Genomic DNA, 23,358 nt, shown 5'->3' with positions numbered 1-23,358 from the left:
ACAGCGTCGGGGTCCTCCTCTGTCCCCAAAGCCTCATCCCCCCCCCCCGTGGGGGGGACAGGGCCCCCTCCCCGTGAGCAGACACCCCCTTCCCTTCGTTAGAGCATCGCTAACGAGCGCGGGAGCGGCTGTCAGGTCCCATCAGCCGCCGCCCGGCCGAGTGGCAGACGGGGGCGCGGGAGCAGCTGAGCCCCTCCTCAGGCACCGCGGCCCCCGCTGCGGGTGACAGCGGGTGACAGCCGCTGCGCCCCGCGCCGGGGGCTGAGATTGGGGGGGGGGTGGAGGGAGAGGATGGGGGAGGTGGTGGATGGATGGATGGATGGATGGATGGATGGATGGATGGAGGGGCCAGACGGATGGACAGACGGTGGGGAGAGGAGTGAGGGGCGGGTGGGTGGAGAGGATGGATGGTCACGATGCGTGGATGGATGGAGGGGTGGATGGGTGGAGAAGATGGAGGGATAGAGGGATGGATGGATGGATGGATGGATGGATGGATGGAGAAGATGGAGGGTTGGAGAGATAAAAAGGATAGAGGGGTGGGTGGCTGAGTGGATGGAGGCAGAAGACAGCCGGGTGGATGGACACACATGGGTGGATGGATGGAGAAGATGGAAAGGCAGGTGGATGGAGAGGGTGGTGGAGAGGATGGAGAGGTGGATGGCTGAGCAGATGGATGGATGGAGAAGACGGAAGGGCGGATGGAGAAGACAGAGGGGCAGGTGGATGAAGAGGATGGACGGATGGATGGATGGATGGACGGATGGGTGGATGGAGAAGACAGACAGGCAGAGGGATGGAGAGGATGATGTGGCTGGAGAGGATGGAGAGGTGGATGGACGAGCAGACGGACGGATGGATGGCCATATCAGAACAGAAAGAGGAGGTGGGGGAGGATGGGGCAGGCAGGAGGAGGTGAGGAAGGGGGTGTCACAAGACCAAGATGACAGGACGGAGACGGGCGGAGGGGAGAGGTGGCCCAGGGGGCTGGTTCCAGCCTGGCAGGACAGACCAGGCCACCTCACATGTGGCCCAGCGATGTCGCTGCTGCCGGGGGTTCCCTGGTCCCGGGGTGCTGGGATGGGGACACCAGCGGAGCAGCCAGCCCGGGTCTGGGGTCAGCTCCCCCCCCGCCTGCCGGCTCCAGCCCTTCCGGGGCTCCCCTGCGCCGTGGGGCACAGGGTGAGACCTGGGGCTGGGGGGACCCCTCCTCCCCAGCGGGCACCCTCCTTCCCAGGGCTGGGGGTGCCCCGTGGCCATGGGGTGCTGCAGAGGGACCCGGTGGGATGGGGACCGTGGCCACCCTGCTCTGCATGGCTCAGGGGACGAAGATGTTCGGGGCATCTGCATCCTTCCCAAGCCTTTTACAGGGTGGGGAGCCTTGGGGGCTGCGGCTGGGACCCCCGCGGCCAAAACTGGGTGCAGGAAGCACCAGAGACACAAGAGAGCCCCAAAAAAAGTCCCAAGCTACCCCGAAGATGGGGTGGAGAGGAGCGGCAGGGGAAGGGTTAAGCTGCGGGGGGGGTGTGTGTGTGTGTGTGTGTGTGTGCAGCCCCTGAGCCCACCGCCCTTGTGCCCTCATTAAGTCCTGGTGGCACCAGGCTGTCTGGGGACAGCGGGGACAGGGGACAGGGACGGGACCCGCTGCCTTTGTCTCAACTTGTGGCAAAGTTTGAGCGGAGCCGGCGGCCGGGAGCTGTGGGTGAGTCCGTGGGGCCGTGGCGTGTGTCCCACGAGGCCCGCGGGACGGGACAGCCATGTCCCTGCGTGGGCTGGGTGCCACCCTCGGGCGCCAGGGAGCTGGTGGGGTGATGGCGGGGGCACCCCGACTGCATCCCGCCGCCCCGCTCGGGGAGGGGGACTGGAGGGCAGCGGTCCCCAGGATGCTCCAAGGTTGGTTCCCTTGGAGCACCCCCAGGATGGCTCCCCCCATCGCGGATCCGACCGGGGCAAGAGGTGGCACCGGCCGGACCAAAGCCCAGGCACGTGGGAGGCGCGCGGGCCCCGCACCGGCTTGGGGTAAGACAGAGTGATTTGGGGGTTGCGGGCAAACAGGCAGCAAATCCCCCCGGTGCCTCCGCCGCGCCCCTCTGCAGACACCCCAGAAATGGGGTGCGCGGGAGCCAGGAATGCTCCAAGCGACACCCCGATCCCACTGGAACCCGGGCATCCCCGGGTGGCTCCAGCCCCGAAGCCGCCGTGGGTCCCGGACGGGCGTGGGGAGGACGAGCGAGGGCACCGGGGCGGAGAGAGGACGTCGGCGCACGGGGACGTGGTCTGAGCCCCGCTTCGTTAGCTCGGGCTTGGCCCTGCTTCGTTAGCTCGCCCGAGCCCCGCTTCATCAGCTCGAGCATCCCATGGGTGCCAGGGTTGCTGGCTGCCACGCAGGACCCGGCTCGGGAGGCAGAGGAGGGAGAGGTGGGAGGAAGGCCCCGCCGTGGCAGCCGGGAGCAGGTTTATTCTGCTCTGCCGCCCTCGGCGCCGGCATGGAAGCGCCGATCTTGGAGGGACTGAGAGATATTTCAGGGGTCCGGATCCATCCCGCTGCCGGTGGGTTGGGAAACGGGCCGTGGCGGTGGGCAGGATGGGTGCGGTGCTGAGCCGGGGGCCGGAGTCGGCACCGGGTCCATCCCGGGGACACCCTGCGTGGAGGAAGAGGCTGGTGAGCGGTGAAATGGGGCTTGGGGCAGCCGTGGGACGGGAGCGGCGGCCGCCCAGCTCCGGGGGGGCTGCAGAGGGGCTGGATGCTGCCCCGCGGCCGGGCAGACCTTGGGGCCGGATTTGGGGTGACCTGGGAGCACCCACCCTGAGCAGCCGACTCCTTGAACCCATCCCCATCCCAGCATGGCGGTGCCGGGGCTGCGGTGCATCCCGGTCCGGTCTGGCACAGCACGGGACCACCTCTGTGTCACCGGCACCGGGAGCAGCGGGACGAGGCACCGGCCAGGAGAGCTCTGGGAGAGCAGAGCCGCGGACATGCAGGTGAAGCGGGCCCTGTCCGTCTGTCCTTCCCCGCGCCCGGCCACCTTCCTCCGGCTCCGTAACCCCTCTCCGTTCCCAGAGATTCCGTCTGTGCGGTAGGTTCTGTATCCGTCTGGCTGCCCGTTCCCATAGCGTCCATCCATCTGTCTGTCTGTCCATCCATCCCTCCATCCACCCACCTATCTTTCCATCCATCCATCCATCCTCCCATCCATCCATCCATCCTCCCATCCTTCCATCCATCCATCCAGCTCTGCATCCACCCCTCCATCCCTCCATCCCTCTGTCTGTCCGTCCGTCCATCCACCCCCCCGTATTTCCAGCCCCCCGTGCCTGCCCAGGGGCCGGGCTCAGCGTGGGGTGTCACAACCAGCCACGCCGTGGCTGCGCCCGCCCCGGGGGGGGGGTCCCCGCCACCCGTCCCCTCGGAAGGGACTTGTGTCGGTGGCATTTGTGCTCACTCTCTGTCACCTTCCGCCCAGACACCTGCAGAGGGGACGTGGAGGTGACCCCCGGAAGGGCATGGGGAGGTGGCGTGGGGGCCGTGGGGGGCACGGCACGGGGGGATGTGGGGGAGGCAGTGTCGGGGTCCGAGCTCGGGCAGCCGCTGTGGGTGCACGGTGCTGGGGACACCCAGGGTGGCTCCCACGGAACCGGTCTGTGCCGGGGGGGCTTGCCACGCGTTTCGGGGAGCGGCGGCGGCTCCGAGGGCCGGGGGCCGAGCACAGGGACGTGCTCGTGACCTTTCCACCGGGGAATGGCACCCGTGTCCGTCACCCACAGACCCCACCCTGCCTGCCCACGCTGCCCTGTGCACCGCGCTCCTGCCTTCTCCGGTCAGCGGCAGAGAGAAGCCGTGGGGATGGGGATGGGGACGGGGACAGGGATGGGGATGGGGACAGTGATGGGGACAGGGATGGGGATGGGGATGGGGATGGGGATGGGGACGGTGATGGGGACAGGGATGGGGATGGGGACAGTGATGGGGACAGGGATGGGGATGGGGATGGGGACGGTGATGGGGACAGGGACGGATCCCGGCTCCCCGCAGCCGGGGGGAGATGCCCTTCAACGCCCCCATGAAGTCGGTTTTGCCGACTCAGCGTTTCCCAGCCTGGCCCCCCCCCACCCACCCTCCCGGCTCAGCCCCGGTGCGGGGGTCCCGGTGCTGAAATGTGGGGGGGGGGTGTCAGGGCCGCGGAGCTGCTTTGCGAGGGGCAGCGCATTAGTGGGGGCAGAGGGCGGCTGAGCCGCCGGACGCCGCTCGTTAAAGCTGATCTGTGCATCTCTAATTGATGTTATTGCAGGGCGGGGCTGGGGGGGGGCGGGGGGGAAGCAGGATCCCCCCCAGGACCGGGGCACCCCGAGGCCACCCCGGGTCAGGGCACCTTTGGCACATCATTTACGGCCCCGTGCCTCAGTTTCCCCACCCAGAGGAAGGCGCGCGCTCGCACGTGGGGCTGCCTACGTGCACCCCGAGGGGGGGTACCGACTGCGGGGTGCTGGGGTGACCCCATTCCCCCCCTCCCCATGTCCCCCTCATGTCCCCTGTCCGGAGGGAGGGCGGTTGGCGCCCGGCGTGGCCGCGTTGGCCGGCGGCAGAGGCTCACGCCTGACCGAGTTAGCTCCCGCGCCGGCAGCCGGCGGGGCCGGGCTCTGAAAATGAGTTAATAAACTCCGAAGGAGGGGTTGTTTTTTTTTTTCCGGCTGACAGGAGGGATTTAGAGCTGGGCTGGCGTTCGCCGCCTTGGCATCACCGGGCTGGTGTCACCGGGCTGCCCGCCGCCTCCCCCGGGCACGGCGTTTGCTGGCTGAGCCGCCGAGGCGGTGGCACCTGAGGGTCCCGTGGTGCCGTCGGGGGACAGGTCCCCTGCACCCATGGGTGTCCGTGGGTGTGCTCAGGCTGCGGTGCAGCCGTGGGGCCGTGCTGGGCATCTCCCGGCACCTCCCGGTGCTCGGCGGGAGCCGGGGCTGAGCCCGGAGCCGGTGGAGGGGCCGAGGTCTCAGGATGCAATGCTGGGGTGCAGGGGGGTGCCCCCTAAAAAAGCCGCCTTCTCACCCTGATGGGTGCGGAGGCGGGGTGGGGCAGGCAGGAGGGTGCCCACCCTGTACTAGCCACCCAAGAATCCCCCCTGCATGGCGAGGGGACCCCCGGCGCCTGGCACGGGGGAGGATTTGGGGGTCAGTCCAGGAGACCAGAGCCCGCAGGCGATGCCGGCTCTGCCACCTCCCTCTTTGTGTCCCCACGTCCCTTCGGGCGCCGGGCACCCGGTGACAGCTTCGGGTGGCGTCAGGGGCCGCTAAGCCCCGGGCGGGCGCCTGGGCTGGGTGCTAAGCGGGATCAGGGGCTCAGGCGAATCCCAGCCCCACTAATCCCCGGCTTGACGCAGCCCGAGCCCCCCGGCCCCCCCGGCCCCCGCCACCCCTGGCACTCAGGGGCCGGAGTTGCCCACGGGGATTCAGGGTCGTCGGTGGGGCCGTGGTCCCCCCGCAGCCCCCGTGGCTGTGGGGAGGAAGCCCAGGTTGTCCCCTTGTCCCCCTGCCACCCCCAGACCCCATGGGGTGGAGCAAGGCGGGAGCCCCCCCCTGCCTGCCCTGCCTGCCCTGCCTGCCCGGCTCACGGGGTGCCGTGGGGTGCGGAGGGGCGGGGGGGATGCGGTGGGGATGCAGTGGGGTGCTGCGTGAGCACCCTGCCACCTGGGTGCTGGTGAGCTGGGTGGGTGCTGGGGTAGCGGGTGGGGGCTGTTTTGCCAAGGGGGGTGCTGGTGTGTCGGATGGGTGCCGGTGGGTCAGATGGGTGCTGGTGTGTGGCTGTGGCAGGTGGGTGCTGGTGCCACGTGGGTGCTGGTGTGGAGTGGGGTGTTGTGTTGGTGCAGGGGGGCACCACGTGGAAACGGTGGGGGGGGGTTGTGGGTGCAGTGGGGCGCGACACGGGTGCTGATGTGCCATGGGGGTGCAGCGGGGTGCTGTGCTGGTGCAGTGGGGCAGTGTGCGCGTGCAACGCGATGCTGCGTGTGCAATGGGGTGTGACGCATGTGCAATGGGGTGTGATGCATGTGCAATGGGGTGTGATGCGTGTGCAATGGGATACTGCGTGTGTGCAATGGGATACGGCGCGGGTGCAATGGGATGCTGTGTGTGTGTGCGTTGGGATGTGACGCATGTGCAATGGGGTGTGATGCGTGTGCTATGGGGTGTGATGCGTGTGCAATGGAGTGCTGTGTGTGTGCAACAGGATACGGTGCGGGTGCAATGGGATGCTGTGTGTGTGTGCATTGGGATGTGACACGTGTGCAATGGGGTGTGACGCGTGTGCAATGGGGTGTGATGCATGTGCAATGGGGTGTGATGCGTGTGCAATGGGATACTGCGTGTGTGCAATGGGATACGGCGCGGGTGCAATGGGATGCTGTGTGTGTGTGCGTTGGGATGGGACGCGTGTGCAATGGGATGCGCTGTGTGTGCAATGGGGTGTGATGCGTGTGCAATGGGATACGGTGCGGGTGCAATGGGATACTGCATGTGTGTGCATTGGGATGTGACGTGTGTGCAATGGGGTGTGACGCGTGTGCAATGGGGTGTGATGCCTGTGCAATGGGATACTGCGTGTGTGCAACGCGATACGGCGCGGGTGCAATGGGATGCTGTGTGTGTGTGCATTGGGATGTGACACGGGTGCGATGGGGTGTGACGCGTGTGCAATGGGATGCAATGCGTGTGCAATGGGGTACGGTGCGGGCGTGCCCTGGGGGTGCAGCGCTGCAGGCTGCGGGGCCACACTCCCCCCAGGGCACCGGCGTCCCCCCACCCGTTGCGTGGGGCATTCGTGGGTGCTGGGTGCTGGGTGCTGAGCCGTGGGGTGCGTGCAGGATGAGCCCCAGCACCCTTCACCCCCATGGGGGTCTCCAGGGGGACACGAGGGGACCCGAGGCAGAGCTGGCGGGTGATGAAGCCCTGGCACCGTGCCACAGAGGGCTGCTGGCCCCAGAGCCACGTCCCAGGGCCAGGCTCGGCGGTGTCACCAGTGGGGCACCCACTACGTGGACGTCCCGGGTGTCCTGCGGAGAAGCCACCCCGGGAGCTCCCAGCTGTGTGTCCCCACCAGCTGGGAAACTAGAGGGCAGTCCAAGCTCAGGAGAGCCCAGGCCGGTGAGTGACGGCTGCGCACCCCACCAAGGGGAGACGGGACCCCCAAACCCCAGCTGAGGGGAGACGGGACCCCTGAACCCCTACCGAGGGCAAGAGGGGTGGCATGGACACCCCACGAGTGACGGGGAGAGGGTCAGGAGACGGAGCAGAGAGAGAGGGCTGTGAGGGACGGAGAGCACCCCAAGGCCAGGGGATCACCCCAAATCCAGGTGAGCATCCTAGGTCCAGGAGAGCACCCCAAATCCAGATGGGAACGCCAGGTCCAGGGGAGCACCCTAAATCCAGGTGGGAACCCCAGGGCCTCCCCCAGAGCCAGGGGAGCACCCCAAATCCAGGTGAGCATCCTAGGTGCAGGGGAGCACCCCAAATCCAGGTGAAAACCCCCAGGGCCTCCCCCAAATCCAGCTGAGCACCCCAAGGCCTCCCCTAGGTCCAAGTGAGCACCTCAGGTTCAGGGGAGCACCCCAAATCAAGATGGGGACTCCAAGACCAGCACCCGAAGCCACAGATTTCTTCACCCCCGGGGAGCTGGGGGCTGCGGGGCAGTGGGGAGCTGGGGGCCATGGTGGGGGGCCCCTTGCACCCCCAACGGGCAGCTGAGCTCTCCTGCTGGGGGTCCCCCGGGACCAAGCACCCCATGGCACACAGCCAGGGTGGGGGTCCCTGGGGCACCTCACCAGCCCTGCCAGGCTTTCGGCCACCTCCTCTGCCCCGTGGGATCCCCCCAGGAGGAGCCTCCACGGGCTGGGGACCTTGGTGGCATTGCATGGGACCAGTGTGGGGCAGGGGCGCGGGGGGGCCTCTTGAACCACCCCATGGGGACGTGCTGGGCTCCCCTGCCACCCCATGGGGATGCGCTGGGTGCCCCTGCCACCCCATGGGGACGTGCTGGGCTCCCCTAGGACCCCATGGGGACGTGCTGGGCTCCCCTAGAACCCGATGGGGATGTGCTGGGCTCCCCTGCCACCCCATGGGGACGTGCTGGGCTCCCCTAGGACCCCATGGAGATGTGCTGGGTGCCCCTGCCACCCATGAAGACATACTGGGCTCCTCTAGAACCCCATGAGGACATGCTGGGCTCCCCTAGAACCCCATGGGGATGTGCTGGGCTCCTGCACCACCCCATGGGGATGTGCCAGGCTCCCCTAGAACCCCATGGGGATGTGCTGGGTTCCTGTACCACCCCATGAGGACCTACTGGTCTCCACTAGAACTCCATGGGGACATGCTGGGCTCCCCTGCCACCCCATGAGGACATGCTGGGCTCCCCTGGAACCCCATGGGGATGTGCTGGGTTCCTGTACCACCCCATGAGGACCTACTGGTCTCCACTAGAACCCCATGCGGACATGCTGGGCTCCCCTGCCACCCCATGAGGACATGCTGGGCTCCTCTAGAACCCCATGGGGACATGCTGGGCTCCCCTAGAACCCCATGGGGACATGCCAGGCTCCCCTAGAACCCCATGGGGATGTGCTGGGCTCCCCTGCCGCCCCATGAGGACATGCTGGGCTCCCCTAGAACCCCATGGGGACATGCTGGGCTCCCCTGCCACCCCATGAGGACATGCTGGGCTCCCCTAGAACCCCATGAGGACATGCTGGGCTCCCTGGAACCCCATGGGGATGTGCTGGGCTCCTGTACCACCCCATGGGGACCTACCGGTCTCCACTAGAACCCCATGAGGACATGCTGGGCTCCCCTGCCACCCCGTGGGGACATGCTGGGCTCCCCTGCCACCCCATGGGGATGTGCTGGGCTCCCCCTTCCCATCGGGGCTCCTAACACCACTCCTCCCTCACCCCATCGCCTCTCCCCTCCCCGAGACGTGGCGATCTGGGGGCGAGGGGAGCGGGGTGCTCCCCACCCCGGGGTGCCCCCAGCGCCGGCCGCTGAGCGGAGCGGAGCTGACAGGTTCACATGGCCCGGTCCCCAACTGCGTTGCATTCACAGTTCGGGGAGCACGTCAAGGCTAAGGGGAGCTGACAGGAAAACCTTTACTGGAACAAACGGGAATATAGTATCAGGCAAGGCTGACCGGAGCGTGAACCGCAGCCCAACACGGAGCAAATTAGCATCAACCAAAATAGCAGGCAGCTCCGGCCGCGTATGTGCGAGGTACCGAATGCAACCGGCCTGTCAGGCTGCATCAGCGCAGGGATGCATAAGGAATGGGGCTCGGCCCCTGCGTAGCTGCTGCCCCCCTCTGCCTGCCTGTGCACCCCCCCCACCCAGACCTGGAGGGTGGAGGGGGGGTGAGGTGGGGTGGGGGAGGCATCCTGGTGTGAGGGGTGTGGGGATGGGGAGGGCAAAACCCCTGTCTGTGGGGCTGAGGGGGCTGAGAAGGCTCCATCCATGGGGATGCATGGGGTTTGGGGGGCAAAAATCCCATCCATGGGGATGCATGGGGTTTGGGGGGCAAAATCCCACCCATGGGGATGCACGGGGTTTGGGGGGGCAAAATCCCATCCACGGGGATGCACGGGGTTTTGGGGGGCAAAATCCCACCCATGGGGATGCACGGGGTTTGGGGGGGCAAAATCCCATCCATGGGGATGGACGGGGTTTTGGGGGGCAAAAATCCCATCCATGGGGATGGACGGGGTTTGGGGGGGGCAAAATCCCATCCATGGGGATGCACAGGGTTTTGGGGGGCAAAATCCCACCCATGGGGATGCATGGGGTTTGGGGGGGCAAAATCCCACCCATGGGGATGCACGGGGTTTTGGGGGGCAAAATCCCACCCATGGGGATGCACAGGGTTTGGGGGGGCAAAATCCCACCCATGGGGATGCGCAGGGCTGGGGGGCCGCAGGCAGGATCGGTGGGGATCTATGGGGGGGAAACCCCCCACCCTGGTCCATGAGGATGCAGAGGGGCTGGCGGGGAGCGACAAACCCGGATACCTGGGAATGCCCGGGGATGTCGGGGGGCCAAGGGGAGCGGGACTCGGGGTGCCCTGTGCCGTGTGGGCAGGGAGTGGGGAGGCAGAGAAGGGGGGGGGGGGGAAAGCAGCAAAAAGCTCTGTCAAACACATAAAGAGCTCGAAAACAGAAGGGAAAAAGCCGGTCGCGCCTCCTCCCGGGGTGCTCTCGCACATTAGCCGTGCTTGGGTGCCCCGGCAGCGCGGGCAGGGAAGGCAGCTCCCAGCGGGGCACGGAGATGAACTTCGCAGCCGTTTTGTTGTGGGGTTGAACTGGGGGAAAAAAAAAAACGGGGGGAAAAAAACACCCCCAAAATAGCCCCCGCGCAGCCCAGCCCCAGCAGACGGCGTGGGGCCGTGCCCACCCACCCGCTGCAGCACACAGAGGGTCCCGAACCCCCTCGCCGGGGCCAGGCGGGATCCCCAGGGCCCCTCCAGGCCGGATCCTGCACCCTCTGGTCCCCAGTAAGGCGACTGAGCACCGCTGTGCAAGCGTCCCCCGAGGCTGCAGGCTCCAGGAGAGGGACACGGTGGCTCAGGGGACCCCGGTGCCCCGGTGGGATGGGGAGCGGGGTGACGTGGGTGCTTTGCTTGGGGGCTGCAGCCTGGTTATCCCCAGGCAGAGGTGGCGTGGGGGATGAGGACTGCCCTGTTTGGGTGCCTGGGGTGCCCGGGGTGCCCAGGGTGCTCAGGGTGCTTGGGGTGCTTGGGCTACCTGGGATGCCTGGAGTCCCCAGGGTGCTTGGGGTGCTTAGCGTACCTGGGGGTGCCCAGGATGGCTGGGGTGCCCAGGGTGCTTTGGATGTCCAGGGTGCTCAGGGCACCCAGGGTCCTTGGGATACTTGGGGTACCCAGGGTGCCCAGGATGCCCAGGGTGCTTGGGGTGCTCAGGGTACCTGGGGTGCTTGGGGTACCCAGGGTGCCCAGGATGCCTGGGGTGCCTGGGGTACTTGGGGTGCCTGGAGTCCTCAGAGTGCCCAGGGTGCCCAGGGTGCCCAGGGTGCTTGGGGTGCCCGAGGTGCTCGGGGTTCCGAGGTTCCCCCGCCGCCGCTCGCTGCTGCTTCCAGCCCAAGTTTGGGGCTCCTGCTCCAGCCAGAGCTTCCCCCGGGAGCAGGGCAGCCGCCGGCCGAGCGCCTGAGCAGACCCTGCGGCCACGGCAGCTCCCCAAAGCGGGAGAAAAGGGGGATTTACAGGGAAAACAGGAAACCTCAGTGCGGGGGAACACGGGGAGAGGGCAACGGCCCAGGAAGGCCGGGCACCGCCAGCTCTGCCGACCACCACTCCTGGCACGAGCCCCCCTAAATCTGGGTCGTCGTCTCTCCAAAGAGCTTCCCAGCAGCTTCCAGTGAGCATTTTTTATCAGCTGTTTCCAGAACCGGTGTGAAACCCTGCCTTTTCCTGCAAATCCCGGACGCTGGGCACCATTTTGAGAAAAACGCATATTTTGCAACGGAAAGCGCTCGGCATTTCGGCTGTTTTGGGGGTTCCCTGTGCTCACAGTCCCCCCAGCAGAGCTGCTCCCCACCCGGAGCCCCCCCGGCTGCGCAGTTACACCCTGCCACAGCCCAGCCTCCCGGGCAGCTGAGCCCCTCGATCCCTGCCGCTGCTGTACGGGCACGGCAGGCAGGAGCAATGCAGGCAGGAGCACGACGGGCAGGAGCATGGTGGGCAGCAGCACGATGGGCAGGAGCAACGCAGGCAGGAGCACGACGGGCAGGAGCATAGTGGGCAGCAGCACGATGGGCAGGAGCAACGCAGGCAGGAGCATGGTGGGCAGGAGCATAGTGGGCAGCAGCACGATGGGCAGGAGCAACGCAGGCAGGAGCATGATGGGCAGGAGCATGGTGGGCAGCAGCACGATGGGCAGGAGCAACGCAGGCAGGAGCATGATGGGCAGGAGCATGGTGGGCAGCAGCACGATGGGCAGGAGCAACGCAGGCAGGAGCATGACGGGCAGGAGCATGGTGGGCAGCAGCACGATGGGCAGGAGCAACGCAGGCAGGAGCATGACGGGCAGGAGCATGGTGGGCAGCAGCACGATGGGCAGGAGCAACGCAGGCAGGAGCATGACGGGCAGGAGCATGGTGGGCAGCAGCATGATGGGCAGGAGCAACGCAGGCAGCAGCATGATGGGCAGGAGCATGGTGGGCAGCAGCATGATGGGCAGGAGCAATGCAGGCAGGAGCGCGGCGGGAAGGAGCATGGCAGGCAGCAGCACGATGGGCAGGAGCACAGCAGGCAGGAGCACGGTGGGCAGCAGCATGGCAGGCAGCAGCACGACGGGCAGGAGCAACGCAGGCAGGAGCAATGCAGGCAGCAGCATGACAGGCAGGAGCATGGCAGGCAGCAGCACAGCAGGCAGGAGCACAGCAGGCAGGAGCCAGGCAAGGGGCTTGGCCGGGGATGCTCCTGGGGAGCACAGGGATGCTCTGCACCCAGCAGGGCAGCGATGGGAGAAGAGGAGCAGGAGGAGCTTCCCAGGGGACACAGCAGCACCCACCTGCACCCACACCCACACCCGCACCCGCACCCGCAGGGGCTGGGCACCGGCCCCGCAGCCCCTTTCCCCCCGCAGCTCCTGGCCGCCTGGGGCGGCCCGGGGGCCGGGACTGGGGGGGCCGGGCTGGAGCCCCCCTCATGGGGGTCAGTGCTCGGTCACCGAACCCCCCGGGGTCAGCGCCGGCACCGGCAGCCGCTGCCAGCCGTGCCAGGGTGCATTAGCACCGGGCTGGCTCCGGCACAGCAGCGCGGGGACCGTGGGCCTGGCCTCCGCACACGCACACACACACCCCCCCCCCCCACGCACACCCCCCCATGCACACACACGTGCACGCCACGCACACACCCCCCACGCACACAAACCCCGCGTGCACATACGTGCCACGCACACCCCGTGCATGTACACCCCTGCACCCCCTCGTGCACGAACATCCCCATACACCCCCCCATGCATGTACACCCCACGCACACCCCCCCATGCAGCCCCCCAATGCATGTACCCCCCCCCACCCCCCATGCAGCCCCCCAATGCATGTACCCCCACGCACACCCCCCCATGCAGCCCCGCCATGCGTGTACCCCCCTGCACACACCCCACATGCAGACAGCCCCCACGCATGTCCCCACCGAGCGCGCCCCCCCAATGCACCCCCATGCGCTTACACCCCATGCACACCCACCCACCCACGCTCCCCGGGGCCTCAGCGAGGTTTGGGGGGCCGAGGCAGGTGCTGAGGGTGGGGGATCCCCGTGGGGTGCTGCAGCCCCTCACCCACCCGCAAAATATTACCCCCCCCCCCCCAGTTCCCGGGGCTGGGAGCTGGTGGCAGGCGGGAGAACGCTGCTGCACCCCGAGTGCTTTCGAGGCAAACCCAGCAAAGCCTGGGGGGCTGCTCCGCTCCCTGTCACCCCAACCTGGGGCTGCTTCGCTCCCTGTCACCCCACCCCTGGGGTACCCCAAGCTCGGCGGGGGACAGGGACGGTCACGCACCCCGAGACGCAGCCAGAGCGGCCGGCGGGGACGCAGCGGCAGCGGCGGAGCCCCGGGAGACCGGCACGAAGCGGGGCCAGATCCTGCCAGCGCCGGACCCCTGCGCCCTTGCTCGGCTCAGCCCTGCCCCAAACAGCGGGTGCTGCCCAGGCCACCCATGGGTGGGTGTCCCCAGGGGCTGCCCTGCTGGGGGGGCACAGCACGGTGCGACCCTACAATAACAGGTCAGGGTATGCAACCTGCTGCTCATGCAACCCTACAATAACAAGTCATATACACAGCACGGTGCGACCCTACAATAACAGGTCGGGTACGCAGCACGGTGCTCGTGCACCCTACAATAACAGGTCATATATACAGCACGGTGCGACCTACAATAACAAGTGGGTATGCAGCACGGTGCTCGTGCAACCCTAAACATATATACAGACGTGCATCATACACTAGCAGCACGGTGCGTGCAACCCCTAACAATCAATACACACATAACAAGTGGGGTATGCAGCACGGTGCTCGTGCAACCCTACAATAACAGGTCATATACACAGCACGGCGCGACCCTACAATAACAGGCTGGGTACGCAGCATGGTGCTCGTGCAACCCTACAATAACAGCTCGGGGGGTGCAACCGGCTTCTCTCACAACCCTGTAACAACTCTGTGGGTAAATAACCCATCTCTCGCGCAACCCTACAATAACAGCGTGCTGCAGGCAAAAGCAGGAGCCGTTTCCTCCACCTTTGCGGGCTCTGCCCCCCCCCCCCCCCCCCGGCCCCTCGCTCCCTCTCCCCGGGGGTTCCCCCGCTCCTGCCCAGCGGAGCAGGGGGGGCTGAGCTGCACCCCGCTGGCCTGAGGGTGCTCCGGGCACCGGGCGGCTACGGGGCCGGGGGAGATGGGAGATGGGGGGAGAGAGGGGCAGCGCCTGCGGAGGCAGGGGGAGATGGGGGGTGCAGGGGGGGAGGTAGAGGGGTGCAGGGGGGTGCAGGAGGGATGCAGGAGGGATGCAAGGGGGTGCAGAAGGGGTGCAGGAGGGATGCAGGGGGATGGAGGAGGGATGCAAGGGGGTGCAGAAGGGGTGCAGGAGGGATGCAGGAGGGATGTGGGAGGGATGCAGGGGGATGCAGGAGGGATGCAAGGGGGTGCAGGAGGGATGCAGGAGGGATCCAGGAGGGATCCAGGGGGATGCAGGAGGGATGCAAGGGGGTGCAGGAGGGATGCAGGAGGATGCAGGAGGAGGTAGGAGGGACACAGGGGGATGCAGGGGGGGGTGCGAGGGGAAGGCAGGGGGCTGCAGGGGGCTGCCAGGAGCGTGCTAAGCATGCCCCAAAGCTGCAGACCCAGGGAGGTGAGCGTGAAACGGGCCATGCCAGGCACGGGGTGGCAAGGTGCGGGTGCAAAGAGCTCTTCGGAGCCCCCTCCCCACCCCCCAGCCAGCCCCGGCAGGGGGGAGCAGCGGCTCTGAGTGGGGGACAGCAGCTCTGCCCCCCTCTGCCCCCCGGGGCTGTGCAGGGGTGGGGTGGGGGGTGCACGCATGGGTGCATGTGTGTGGGTGCATGCACGGCAATAGGTGCAGGCGTGACAGGTCCTGCCCATGAGCTTGTCCTCTCTCCCCTCGAGCTCCCGGAGACACTGAGCCCCCCAGCACCTGCAGCAAGGACCCCAGCACCCCGCAGCGAGCACCCCAGCACCCAGCAGTGAGGGCTTCCACACTGGCACCCCGAAATTCTCCCCGCGGTGGTTGTTCCCCCAGGGATCTGGCCGGGGCGGGGGGCTGCTGGGTGCCCTGGCAGGGCTGGGGCGGGGGGGGGTCCCAGGCACCCCCCGGGGTGCAAGGGAAGGAGGGGATGCCTCCAGCAAGAGCCTTGGCCTGGATGCAGAGCCCAGTGACGCCCAGTGCAGCCCAGCGCCAGCCCAGTGCAGGTCAGTGCCAGACCAGTACCAACCCAGTACCAGCCCAGTGCATCCCAGTGGAGCCCCACCGCAGCTGCAGGGGAGGGAAGAGGCTGAGGGTGTCCCCCCCCGGGGGTCCCCGAGCTGTGGGGTGGGGAGGGGTCAGTCCCAGACACACAGTGGGTCAGGATTCCGCCCGGTGTGAGGGTGCTGGGTCCCTATATGGGTGCGGGGGTCCCAGCCTGCCGTCCTGATGTGGGTGCAAGGATCCCTATAGGGGTGCAGGGAGTCCCTATACAGATGCGGAGGGTCCCCATATAGGTGGAAGGGATCCTATATGGGTGCTGGGGTCCCAGCCCAGGGTCCCGAGGTAGGTGTAGGCATCCCTATATGGGTGCTGAAAGTCTCTATATGGGTGCAGAGAGTCTCTATATGGATACAGGGGTACTTACATTGGTGCCGGGGTCCCTGGTGTCCCTATGTGGCTTCTGGGTCCCTATACAGGTTGTGGGGTCCCTATACGGGTGCAAGGGTTCCTATACAGGTGAAGAGGGTCTCTATATGGGTGCTGGGGTCCCTACATGAGTGTGAGGGGGCCCTTACATGGGCGCAGAGGAATCCCTGAATGGGTGCAGGGGTCCCTATACAGCATCAGGGGGCCCTGCAGGGGTGCGGAGGGGGTCCCTATGGATGGGGGGAGCCTGTATGGCTGGACAGGGGGTCCCTATTTAGGTGCAGGGGATCCCTATACAGCTGCGGGAGGTGTCCCTATACATACAGAGGGGGATCTCTATACAGGTGCAGGGTGTCTCTATATGGTTTCAGGGGGTCCCTACACAGGTTTGGGGGGTTCCTTGTACAGTTTCAGGGGTCCCCATGCAGTTTGGAGTCCCTGTACGGTTTGGGGGGGGGTGTCTTTGTGTGGTTCGGGGGTCCCTGAATGGTTTCGGGGCATCCCTGTATGGTTCGGGATCCCCATATGGTTTGGTGGGGTCCATGTGCAGTTTGGGGGTCCCTGTGTGGCTGGGGGTCCCTGTGAGGTTTTGGGGCATCCTTTTGCAGCTGGGAGGGGTCCCTGTGTGGTTCGGGGTCCCTATACGGTTTTGGGGGTCCCTGTGCGGTTTGGGGGGTCCTTGTGTGGTTTGGGGTCCCTATACGGTTTTGGGGGTCCCTGTGCGGTTTGGGGGGTCCCTTTGTGGTTTGGGGTCCCTATACGGTTTTGGGGGTCCCTGTGCGGTTTGGGGGGGGTCCCTGTACGGTTCGGGGTCCCTGTACCATTTGGGGGTCCCTGTATGGTTCGGAGTCCTGTACAGTTTTGGGGGGTTCCCATACGGTTTGGGGGTGTCCCTGGGAGTTTCGAGGTTCTCCCCGCGTTCCGGGACCCCTTGTACAGTTCTGGGGGGTCCCCGTACGTTTCGGGGTCCCCCCGCAGTTCGGCCACACACACCCCCCCCCCCGGCTGCAGGGCGAGAACCCTCCGCTCCTGCAGGGGTCGCTGTAGCACCGGGCGGCCGGGCCGGGGCGGGCCGGGCTAGGCGGATCTCGTTTGTTCCGGCGCCGCGTGGTCAGCGCCTGCGCGCCGCCGCCCCAGCGGGAGCAGGAAGCGGGAGCGGCGGGGCCCGTCCCGGCCCGTCCCCGCCATGTGGTTCATCTACGCGCTGAGCTGGCTGTCCCTGCTCATCCAGGTGGCCTTTGTCACCCTGGCCATCGGTGAGCCCGCCGCCCGGGGGGGAATCTGCCGGGGACCGGGACCCTCGGGGGTACCGCCGCGCCGGGGTCTAGGCCCGGCCGCAGGCTCCTCCCGGCGGCTGTCGCGATATGGCGTGCGTTTCTCGGCAAGGAGGTGGCTCCGGGGAGGGAGCAGCCTGGGTTTCCTGCTGGAACCCGGTTCGGAGCAGCGGGTCCAGCACTTCCCGGGGGCCCGGGCCCGGCAGGGGTGTCCCGGGGCGCCCTGGGTGCCCCAGAGGTTGGGGGTCCCCTGAGGCCCCTGACTGCTCCTGAGGTCCTGTGGAAGCCCCAGAGATTGGGGGGGGGGGGTGTCCCATGGGTGCCCACGAGGCCGCTGCGTGCTCCAGAGATCTTGTGGAAGTCCCAGAGATGGGGGGGGGGGTCCCCACTGGTGCCCACGAGACCCCTGCGTGCTCCAGAGATCTTGTGGAAGCCCCAGAGATGGGGGGGGGTCCCCACCGGTGCCCATGAGACCCCTGCGTGCACCAGAGATCTTGTGGAAGCCCCAGAGATGGGGGGGGGGGAGGTCCCCATGGGTGCCCACGAGACCCCTGAGTGCTCCAGAGGTCCTGTGGAAGCCCCAGAGTTTGGGGGTCCCGGGTACCCCCGAGGGTTCCTTGGGTGCCCCAGAGAGTTGCGGGGAGGGGGCCGGGGGGGCACCCCTGCCCTTCAGTCTCTCCTGGACTGGGTGAGCACGGAGCCCCAGGGCTGAAGGCCGCGGTGTTTGCCCCGGCCGGTGGGGCTGAGCCCGGCGTTTTTCCCGCAGCTGCTGGGCTGTACTACCTGGCGGAGCTGATCGAGGAGTACACGGTTGTCACCCGGAGGATAATCAAATACATGATCTGGGTAAGTCCCTGTGCTCGCGGAAACGGGCGGCTCCTTGCCGAACTCAGCAGCGGGGCTGGCGGAGCGGCTGTGGCGTGGGACGTCGGCTTTGGACGGAGGGGACGAGCGCTCGGGAAGCTCCTGTTTCCCCTGGCCCCGCGGCAGCTCTGGCTCCCGAGGAGGGAGGTCGGCAGGGGCCGCTTCGATCAGCACCTCGCTTAACCAGAGAGGGGGTGATCCTGCCTAACCCCTCCCGGGTGACACCTCTCCCCCCGCCTCGGCTGGGGAAACCGAGGCCCAGCCGCGGCGTGTCCTACCAGGAGCCGCAGCAGCAAGGTGGGATTCCCGTCTGGACCTTTCCCAAGGGGATGGTGCCGAGTGGGAGACGCGTGGGGAGATGTGGTGCTGTCAGAGTGCGCTAAAAATCACCTCGACCGTGGCAGGATTCCTGCCTGCGCAGCTGCCCGCAGTCCGGCTTTCTGCACCCCCGTGTTTGCCCCGGGCAACCCCCGTTCTCTCTTCCAGTTCTCCTCGGCCGTGCTGGTCGGCCTCTACCTCTTCGAACACTTTCCCGGTTTCATGGTGGGCGTGGGGCTCTTCACCAACCTGGTCTACTTCGGTTTGCTGCAGACCTTCCCCTTCATCGTCCTGACGTCCTCCAATTTCATCCTGTCCTGCGGTGAGTGGGGCCGTCGCCTTCCCGTGGGAGCGGGTGCTGGGGTGGAGGAAGCCTCGTCACCCCCGTCACCGGGTGGGCTCTGGGTGGCAGCAAAGGTTTGGGGTTTGCTGTTGCAGCTGCCCTGGCTTTTAAAAGGACTTTGAGCTTTCTGCGGAACTTTTTCATCGCGCTTTATGGTGCGGCTGCGATAATTGTGCGCTGGGCCTGGTAGTGCGGGAAGCACCTTCGGTTTTGTGCCCTGGCAGTAGAGCCGGAGACGCTGGGCTTTCCTGGGCACCCTCGGCTTCACCCTCTGGCTGGTTCCACTTCAAATTCAGGCGGCAGCGCTGGGGAAATGAGATCCCGGCTGTCCCAAAGCTCGGCGTCCTCCCTGCAGACCTCCCGTTCTGGGTGTTTGCTGGGTCTTGGTAAAAAGCCGGAGGGTTTTGAAGGAAACTAAAAAACCCGGCGTGTATAATTACAGCCTGGTGTCAGGCTGGGCTGTGCGAGACGGTGCGTGTGTGTCGCAAGGAGCTGATGTTTAGAGAAGGAAAAGCTTTGAGACGAATGTCCGCAATTAATGTGGAAATTCCTCAGGGCTACTGGAGAAAGCCCTGTTAAAAAAGCGCACTGCCGAGCTTAAATCAGGGATTTTTATTTTTCACGTTTGCGCCTTTCCTGTGGTATTTGCCGAGCCCGTGTCTGCGGCCGCCGCGGCTCCATCCCCGGCTGGGCTGCGGGCTGCCGGGCCCTGCCTGGCCCAGCCCTGGTGCGAGACGGGCACGAGGGTCTCTCCTCTCTTCTGAGCGGCCGACGCGGGCGCAGGGTTGTGGTGTGGGGTCGGGCAGGGACTTACATTTAGCAGCGCCCGTATTTTGGCCGAAGCGGGCAGCTTAGTCGTTTGTCTGCCGCGCTCGGGTGATGAACGGCCAGAGCTGTGTCGTAGGCTGAACCTGGGAGTAGCTCCCCGCCGGGTCTGGGGTGGTGGGCCGGTAGCTCTGCCGATTACACTGGTTTTTGGCTGCTCTGAGTACGTCAAATGGTTTCTTCCCGCTGCGAGTTGCCGGGTCTCCTGCGTGTTTTAGTGTCCTGTGCATGGATCTGACTTCAAATCTCTGCTCTGAGTGATTTGTAGTGACACCTCAAGTAGCAAACGGGCAAAATTTCTTCCAGCGTGACTTTCTGGAGTCCTTATGCATATTTCAGGGTGCTGTCTGCGTACGACTAAAGTACCTTTGCTCCTCAAAGCGTTCACGTAGGCAGGATTTTATCTGCTACGTGAAAATGAGCCTAGCTTTCCCGTGGTGCGTAGATCAGAAGGTGCGTTTTCTGGTGGACCTGGACTCTCATCTGGCTCCTCTTAGGCTGGAGAGGACGACAAAGCAGCGTGGGGTCGCAGCGTTTCGTGTCGGGGCTGTCTCTTGCTGGGGCTCTACTGACCCGGTGCTCCTGGGCTGGGGCTGCTGTCTTGGCATCTCAAATAAAAGGCGAAAGCAAGCTCCGATTCCTGCCTCTTCGGAGCTGAGTGGCGTTTGTCGCTGCCGAGGACGGCGTCAACCCTACTGTCCTGGCCGCGTTTCGGCTTGACTTGGTTTCCGGACGGCAGAAGAGCTTCTCTCCGCAGCAGCTGTCGGGGACGCGGGGTTTTTCGCTTCTCCTCTCAGCGCTGCGCAGCATGAGCAAGTGTCCGGCTGGGCTCCCCAGGGTGCCCTCGGGGACACGGAGAACAAAGCACCAGAGGGACGAGGGACTCGACCCGGGCTGCACAGAGTAACAACCTGGAGCTGGGATGGGGGGGGGGACACTCTGGCTGCTCACACCGTTTCTCACTAGATGTGTGAAAATATTTTAGCAACGGCGGGATTCCGGGGATTCCAGGGGCTGCGGGGAAGGGGACGCGTGACAGGGAGGAACTGCTCCTTGCAGGGGCTGCGGCAGCGGAGGCGTATGTCCGCTTTCGGGGGCTTGGAATACGCCGATGGTATTTCTTCCAGGCTGGAGACTGACTTTGCTGTGTTTTTCTTTGGCAGTGCTGGTTATATTCAATCACTACTTAGCGTTCCAGTACTTCGCCGAGGAGTATTACCTGTTCTCTGAGGTGAGAGACCTTTGGGAAGGAGTCGATCCGTGCTCTTCCAGCCAGCGTGGAGCTGCTGGTGGGAGGAGGGAAGAGGAAAATGCCGGTTTTTTGCTCAGCAGTAAGAGACACTGAGGATATTTTTCGCAGACCTTCCCTGGGGGTTCCTGTGCTCGTTCCCTCAGAAGTACCAGGGAAGCTGCGGTTTCTTTGCTCGGGTTGGGGCTTTCTCAGCCAGCTGAAGGGCAGAAGAAATATTGAATCTTAAGCACAGATGGTTTTTTTTTTTTCCCTGAAATGCTGAAAACTAGGAAAAGTGGATAATAATATTATTTTAATTTTTTTTTTTTAACTAACCACAAATCGCTTCCCTTTCGGCATAATTGCTCCTCATTCTTTTTATGTCTCTGACGTGCCAGTTCTTCTGCGTCACCACCCTCGCGCCTGCCAAGACGAAGGCCCGCGTTCACAAAGGGGCTTGTTTGGGCCCAACAGTAGCTGCCGCTTAGCGCAAATTTTAAAAACAAACAAAAAAACCTCCACCGAAATAAAAAAAACCAACCACCTTTTTATGAAATTTAACGGTTCTCCGGCACTTGCGTGCACAAGGTGGCTGGTGCGGCAGCTCGGCGCCTCTCGGCTCAGCTCTCCCCAAACCGCAGCGGCTGCTCCCCCGAACGCCGACTCCTCGTGCTACACCAGCGTCCTGCCCCGGGGCAGGAGGAGCAAGCCCAGGTCTTGACTCTTCCTTTTAGTCCCTGGAGGGTGTGAAGAGGATTTAATTAATCCTAACAGCACAGCCAATTTCCTGCTTGTTTAATCGTGCTCTTTAAAACTCTGGTTTTGGGGAGCAGTAAAGGTTTTCCGGCGCGTAGGACAGCAGCAAGGGCTTTTCCTGCGCGCCCTGTCCTTCCGTGGAAGTTGCTGGGTGAATTTTATCCCCTTATAAGCTTCGCAGGGCGACGCTATCTCAGCACCCTTGGAGAGGACTTGGGAGAGGTTGAGTTGCGGTTCTTTCCCTTCAGTGCCCTTTCTCTCGAGGGGTTCAGGTAGAAACTTGGGGTGTATTAGAAACTTGGGGTGTATCGTAGGGGAGCTGGGGCTGAGGCAGCACTCGTGGGTGTCAGCCCAGACCGAAGTCAGCCTGTGAAAGGCCACCGAGCACGTTGCGACTCGGCTCTCACTGCTTCCCTTGCTCTGCCCGCAGGTTCTCGCCTACTTCACGTTCTGCCTGTGGTTAATTCCTTTTGCTTTTTTCGTCTCCTTGTCGGCCGGAGAGAACGTCCTGCCTTCCACCGTGCAGCCCGGAGGTGAGCGCTCCCGAGGCCCGGCCAGACGCCCGCTGGTTTTTGACAGGGGCTGTGCTCAACAACCCCCCCCTGCCCCGTTCCCTCCGCCCAGAGCGGGGAAGGGGGGCAGCTGGCCGGGTAAACCCTTTCCAAAAGCCGAGGCAGGAAAAGAGGGGGGCTTCTACAGGGTGAGGGGTGGGCGAGCAGAGTGGAGGGCTGTTCCGGCTTTACCTCCTGCACCTCTTCAGTCCTGGGGCCCGGTCGCTTTCCCTGCACTCTTCCTACAGCTCCAGAAAGGGAGCTCAGGATCTGGGCTCCCCGTCAGTGGCTTGCGGGAGCACCCAGGTAGGCTAGATGTGAGCAAACCAGAAACTTCCGTGCTTTAAAGGCAGCTCGTGCATCGCCCTGAAATCAAACTATCCGTCCCAGGGCTCCCGTGGCCGTCAGGGGCTTTGTGTTTGATTGTTCTTCCCTCCTCTCCGCAGACGACGTGGTCTCCAACTACTTCACCAAGGGAAAGAGGGGCAAGCGCTCCGGCATCCTCCTCGTCTTCTCTTTCATCAAGGAGGCCATCCTGCCCAGCCGACAGAAGATTTACTGAGCCCCGGATGCAGCCGGCGTCGACTGCGGTGAAGGAGCAGGGCAGACCCAAACTGTGCAGAGGGCTGCGAGGCAGCACCGGCCCCAGGCCTCCCTCGAACCCTCCTCGATGCCTCTCGAAGGGATTTGGCTAGGAACCTATAAACTGGGCAACAACCGGAGGTGCCAGCAGCGCTGGACAGACGCGCGGGGAGGGCTCGTGTCTTTTTATACAGCTCCGCTGATCCCCCGGGACTGCGTGCAAGAAGGATGTTTGGCTCCAGCCGAGCGCGAGGAGGGTCCGGCCCCTGCCCCGGCGCTGCCCGCCCTGCTCGGAGATCTGGGAGACGTTGTCATCTGCTGGGGTTGAAAGCCCGGAGTTTGCGCGTGGTGTAGTTTGGCTGTGGGGGAACAGTTCCCTCGGCGCGGCAGCAGAACGCGCGTGACGTTTAACTGAGGTTTACACAGAGCCATTAATTAAAAAAAAAAAAAAAAAAAGAGAATAAAGTAACCAAATTGTCGAACTCCTACGTATTCCCGCCAGGAGCCTGCCAGTGCTGGAGGATGCCAGCATCTCCCTGCGCAGCACGTGTCGGGAGGGGAACGTGAGGGCGGGCGCCTCTCCCTGCGCTCCGTGTCTGTGGGGAGGTAACCTGGAAGGACTCAGTATCGCTTTTTGTTTGATTTTAATGTTGGAAATATCCATTTTTCTCTTCTCTGGTTTTGTTGGAAGCCTCCCTGAGTGGCCGGGATGCTGCGGCAGTGCCG

The 23,358-nt window shown here is 65.0% G+C and overlaps 1 protein-coding gene across 1 annotated transcript; it reads left to right on the top strand.

The window, feature by feature from the left end:
- The first annotated feature begins 17,070 nt into the window (after positions 1 to 17,070).
- On the top strand, positions 17,071 to 23,059 carry TEX261 (testis expressed 261). The gene is made up of 6 exons (XM_050896066.1): positions 17,071 to 17,144; positions 17,929 to 18,008; positions 18,513 to 18,666; positions 20,676 to 20,743; positions 21,930 to 22,032; positions 22,497 to 23,059. The coding sequence occupies exons 1-6, from the start codon at positions 17,075 to 17,077 to the stop codon at positions 22,610 to 22,612; spliced, it is 591 nt and encodes a 196-aa protein (XP_050752023.1). The 5' UTR covers positions 17,071 to 17,074; the 3' UTR covers positions 22,613 to 23,059.
- The last annotated feature ends 299 nt before the right edge of the window (positions 23,060 to 23,358 follow it).

Source organism: Gymnogyps californianus, chromosome 4 (assembly GCF_018139145.2).
Source record: "Gymnogyps californianus isolate 813 chromosome 4, ASM1813914v2, whole genome shotgun sequence".
NCBI classification, from domain to species: Eukaryota; Metazoa; Chordata; class Aves; order Accipitriformes; family Cathartidae; genus Gymnogyps; species Gymnogyps californianus.
Note: the sequence above shows the minus strand (reverse complement) of the source record. Positions and strands in the feature narration are given on the sequence as shown.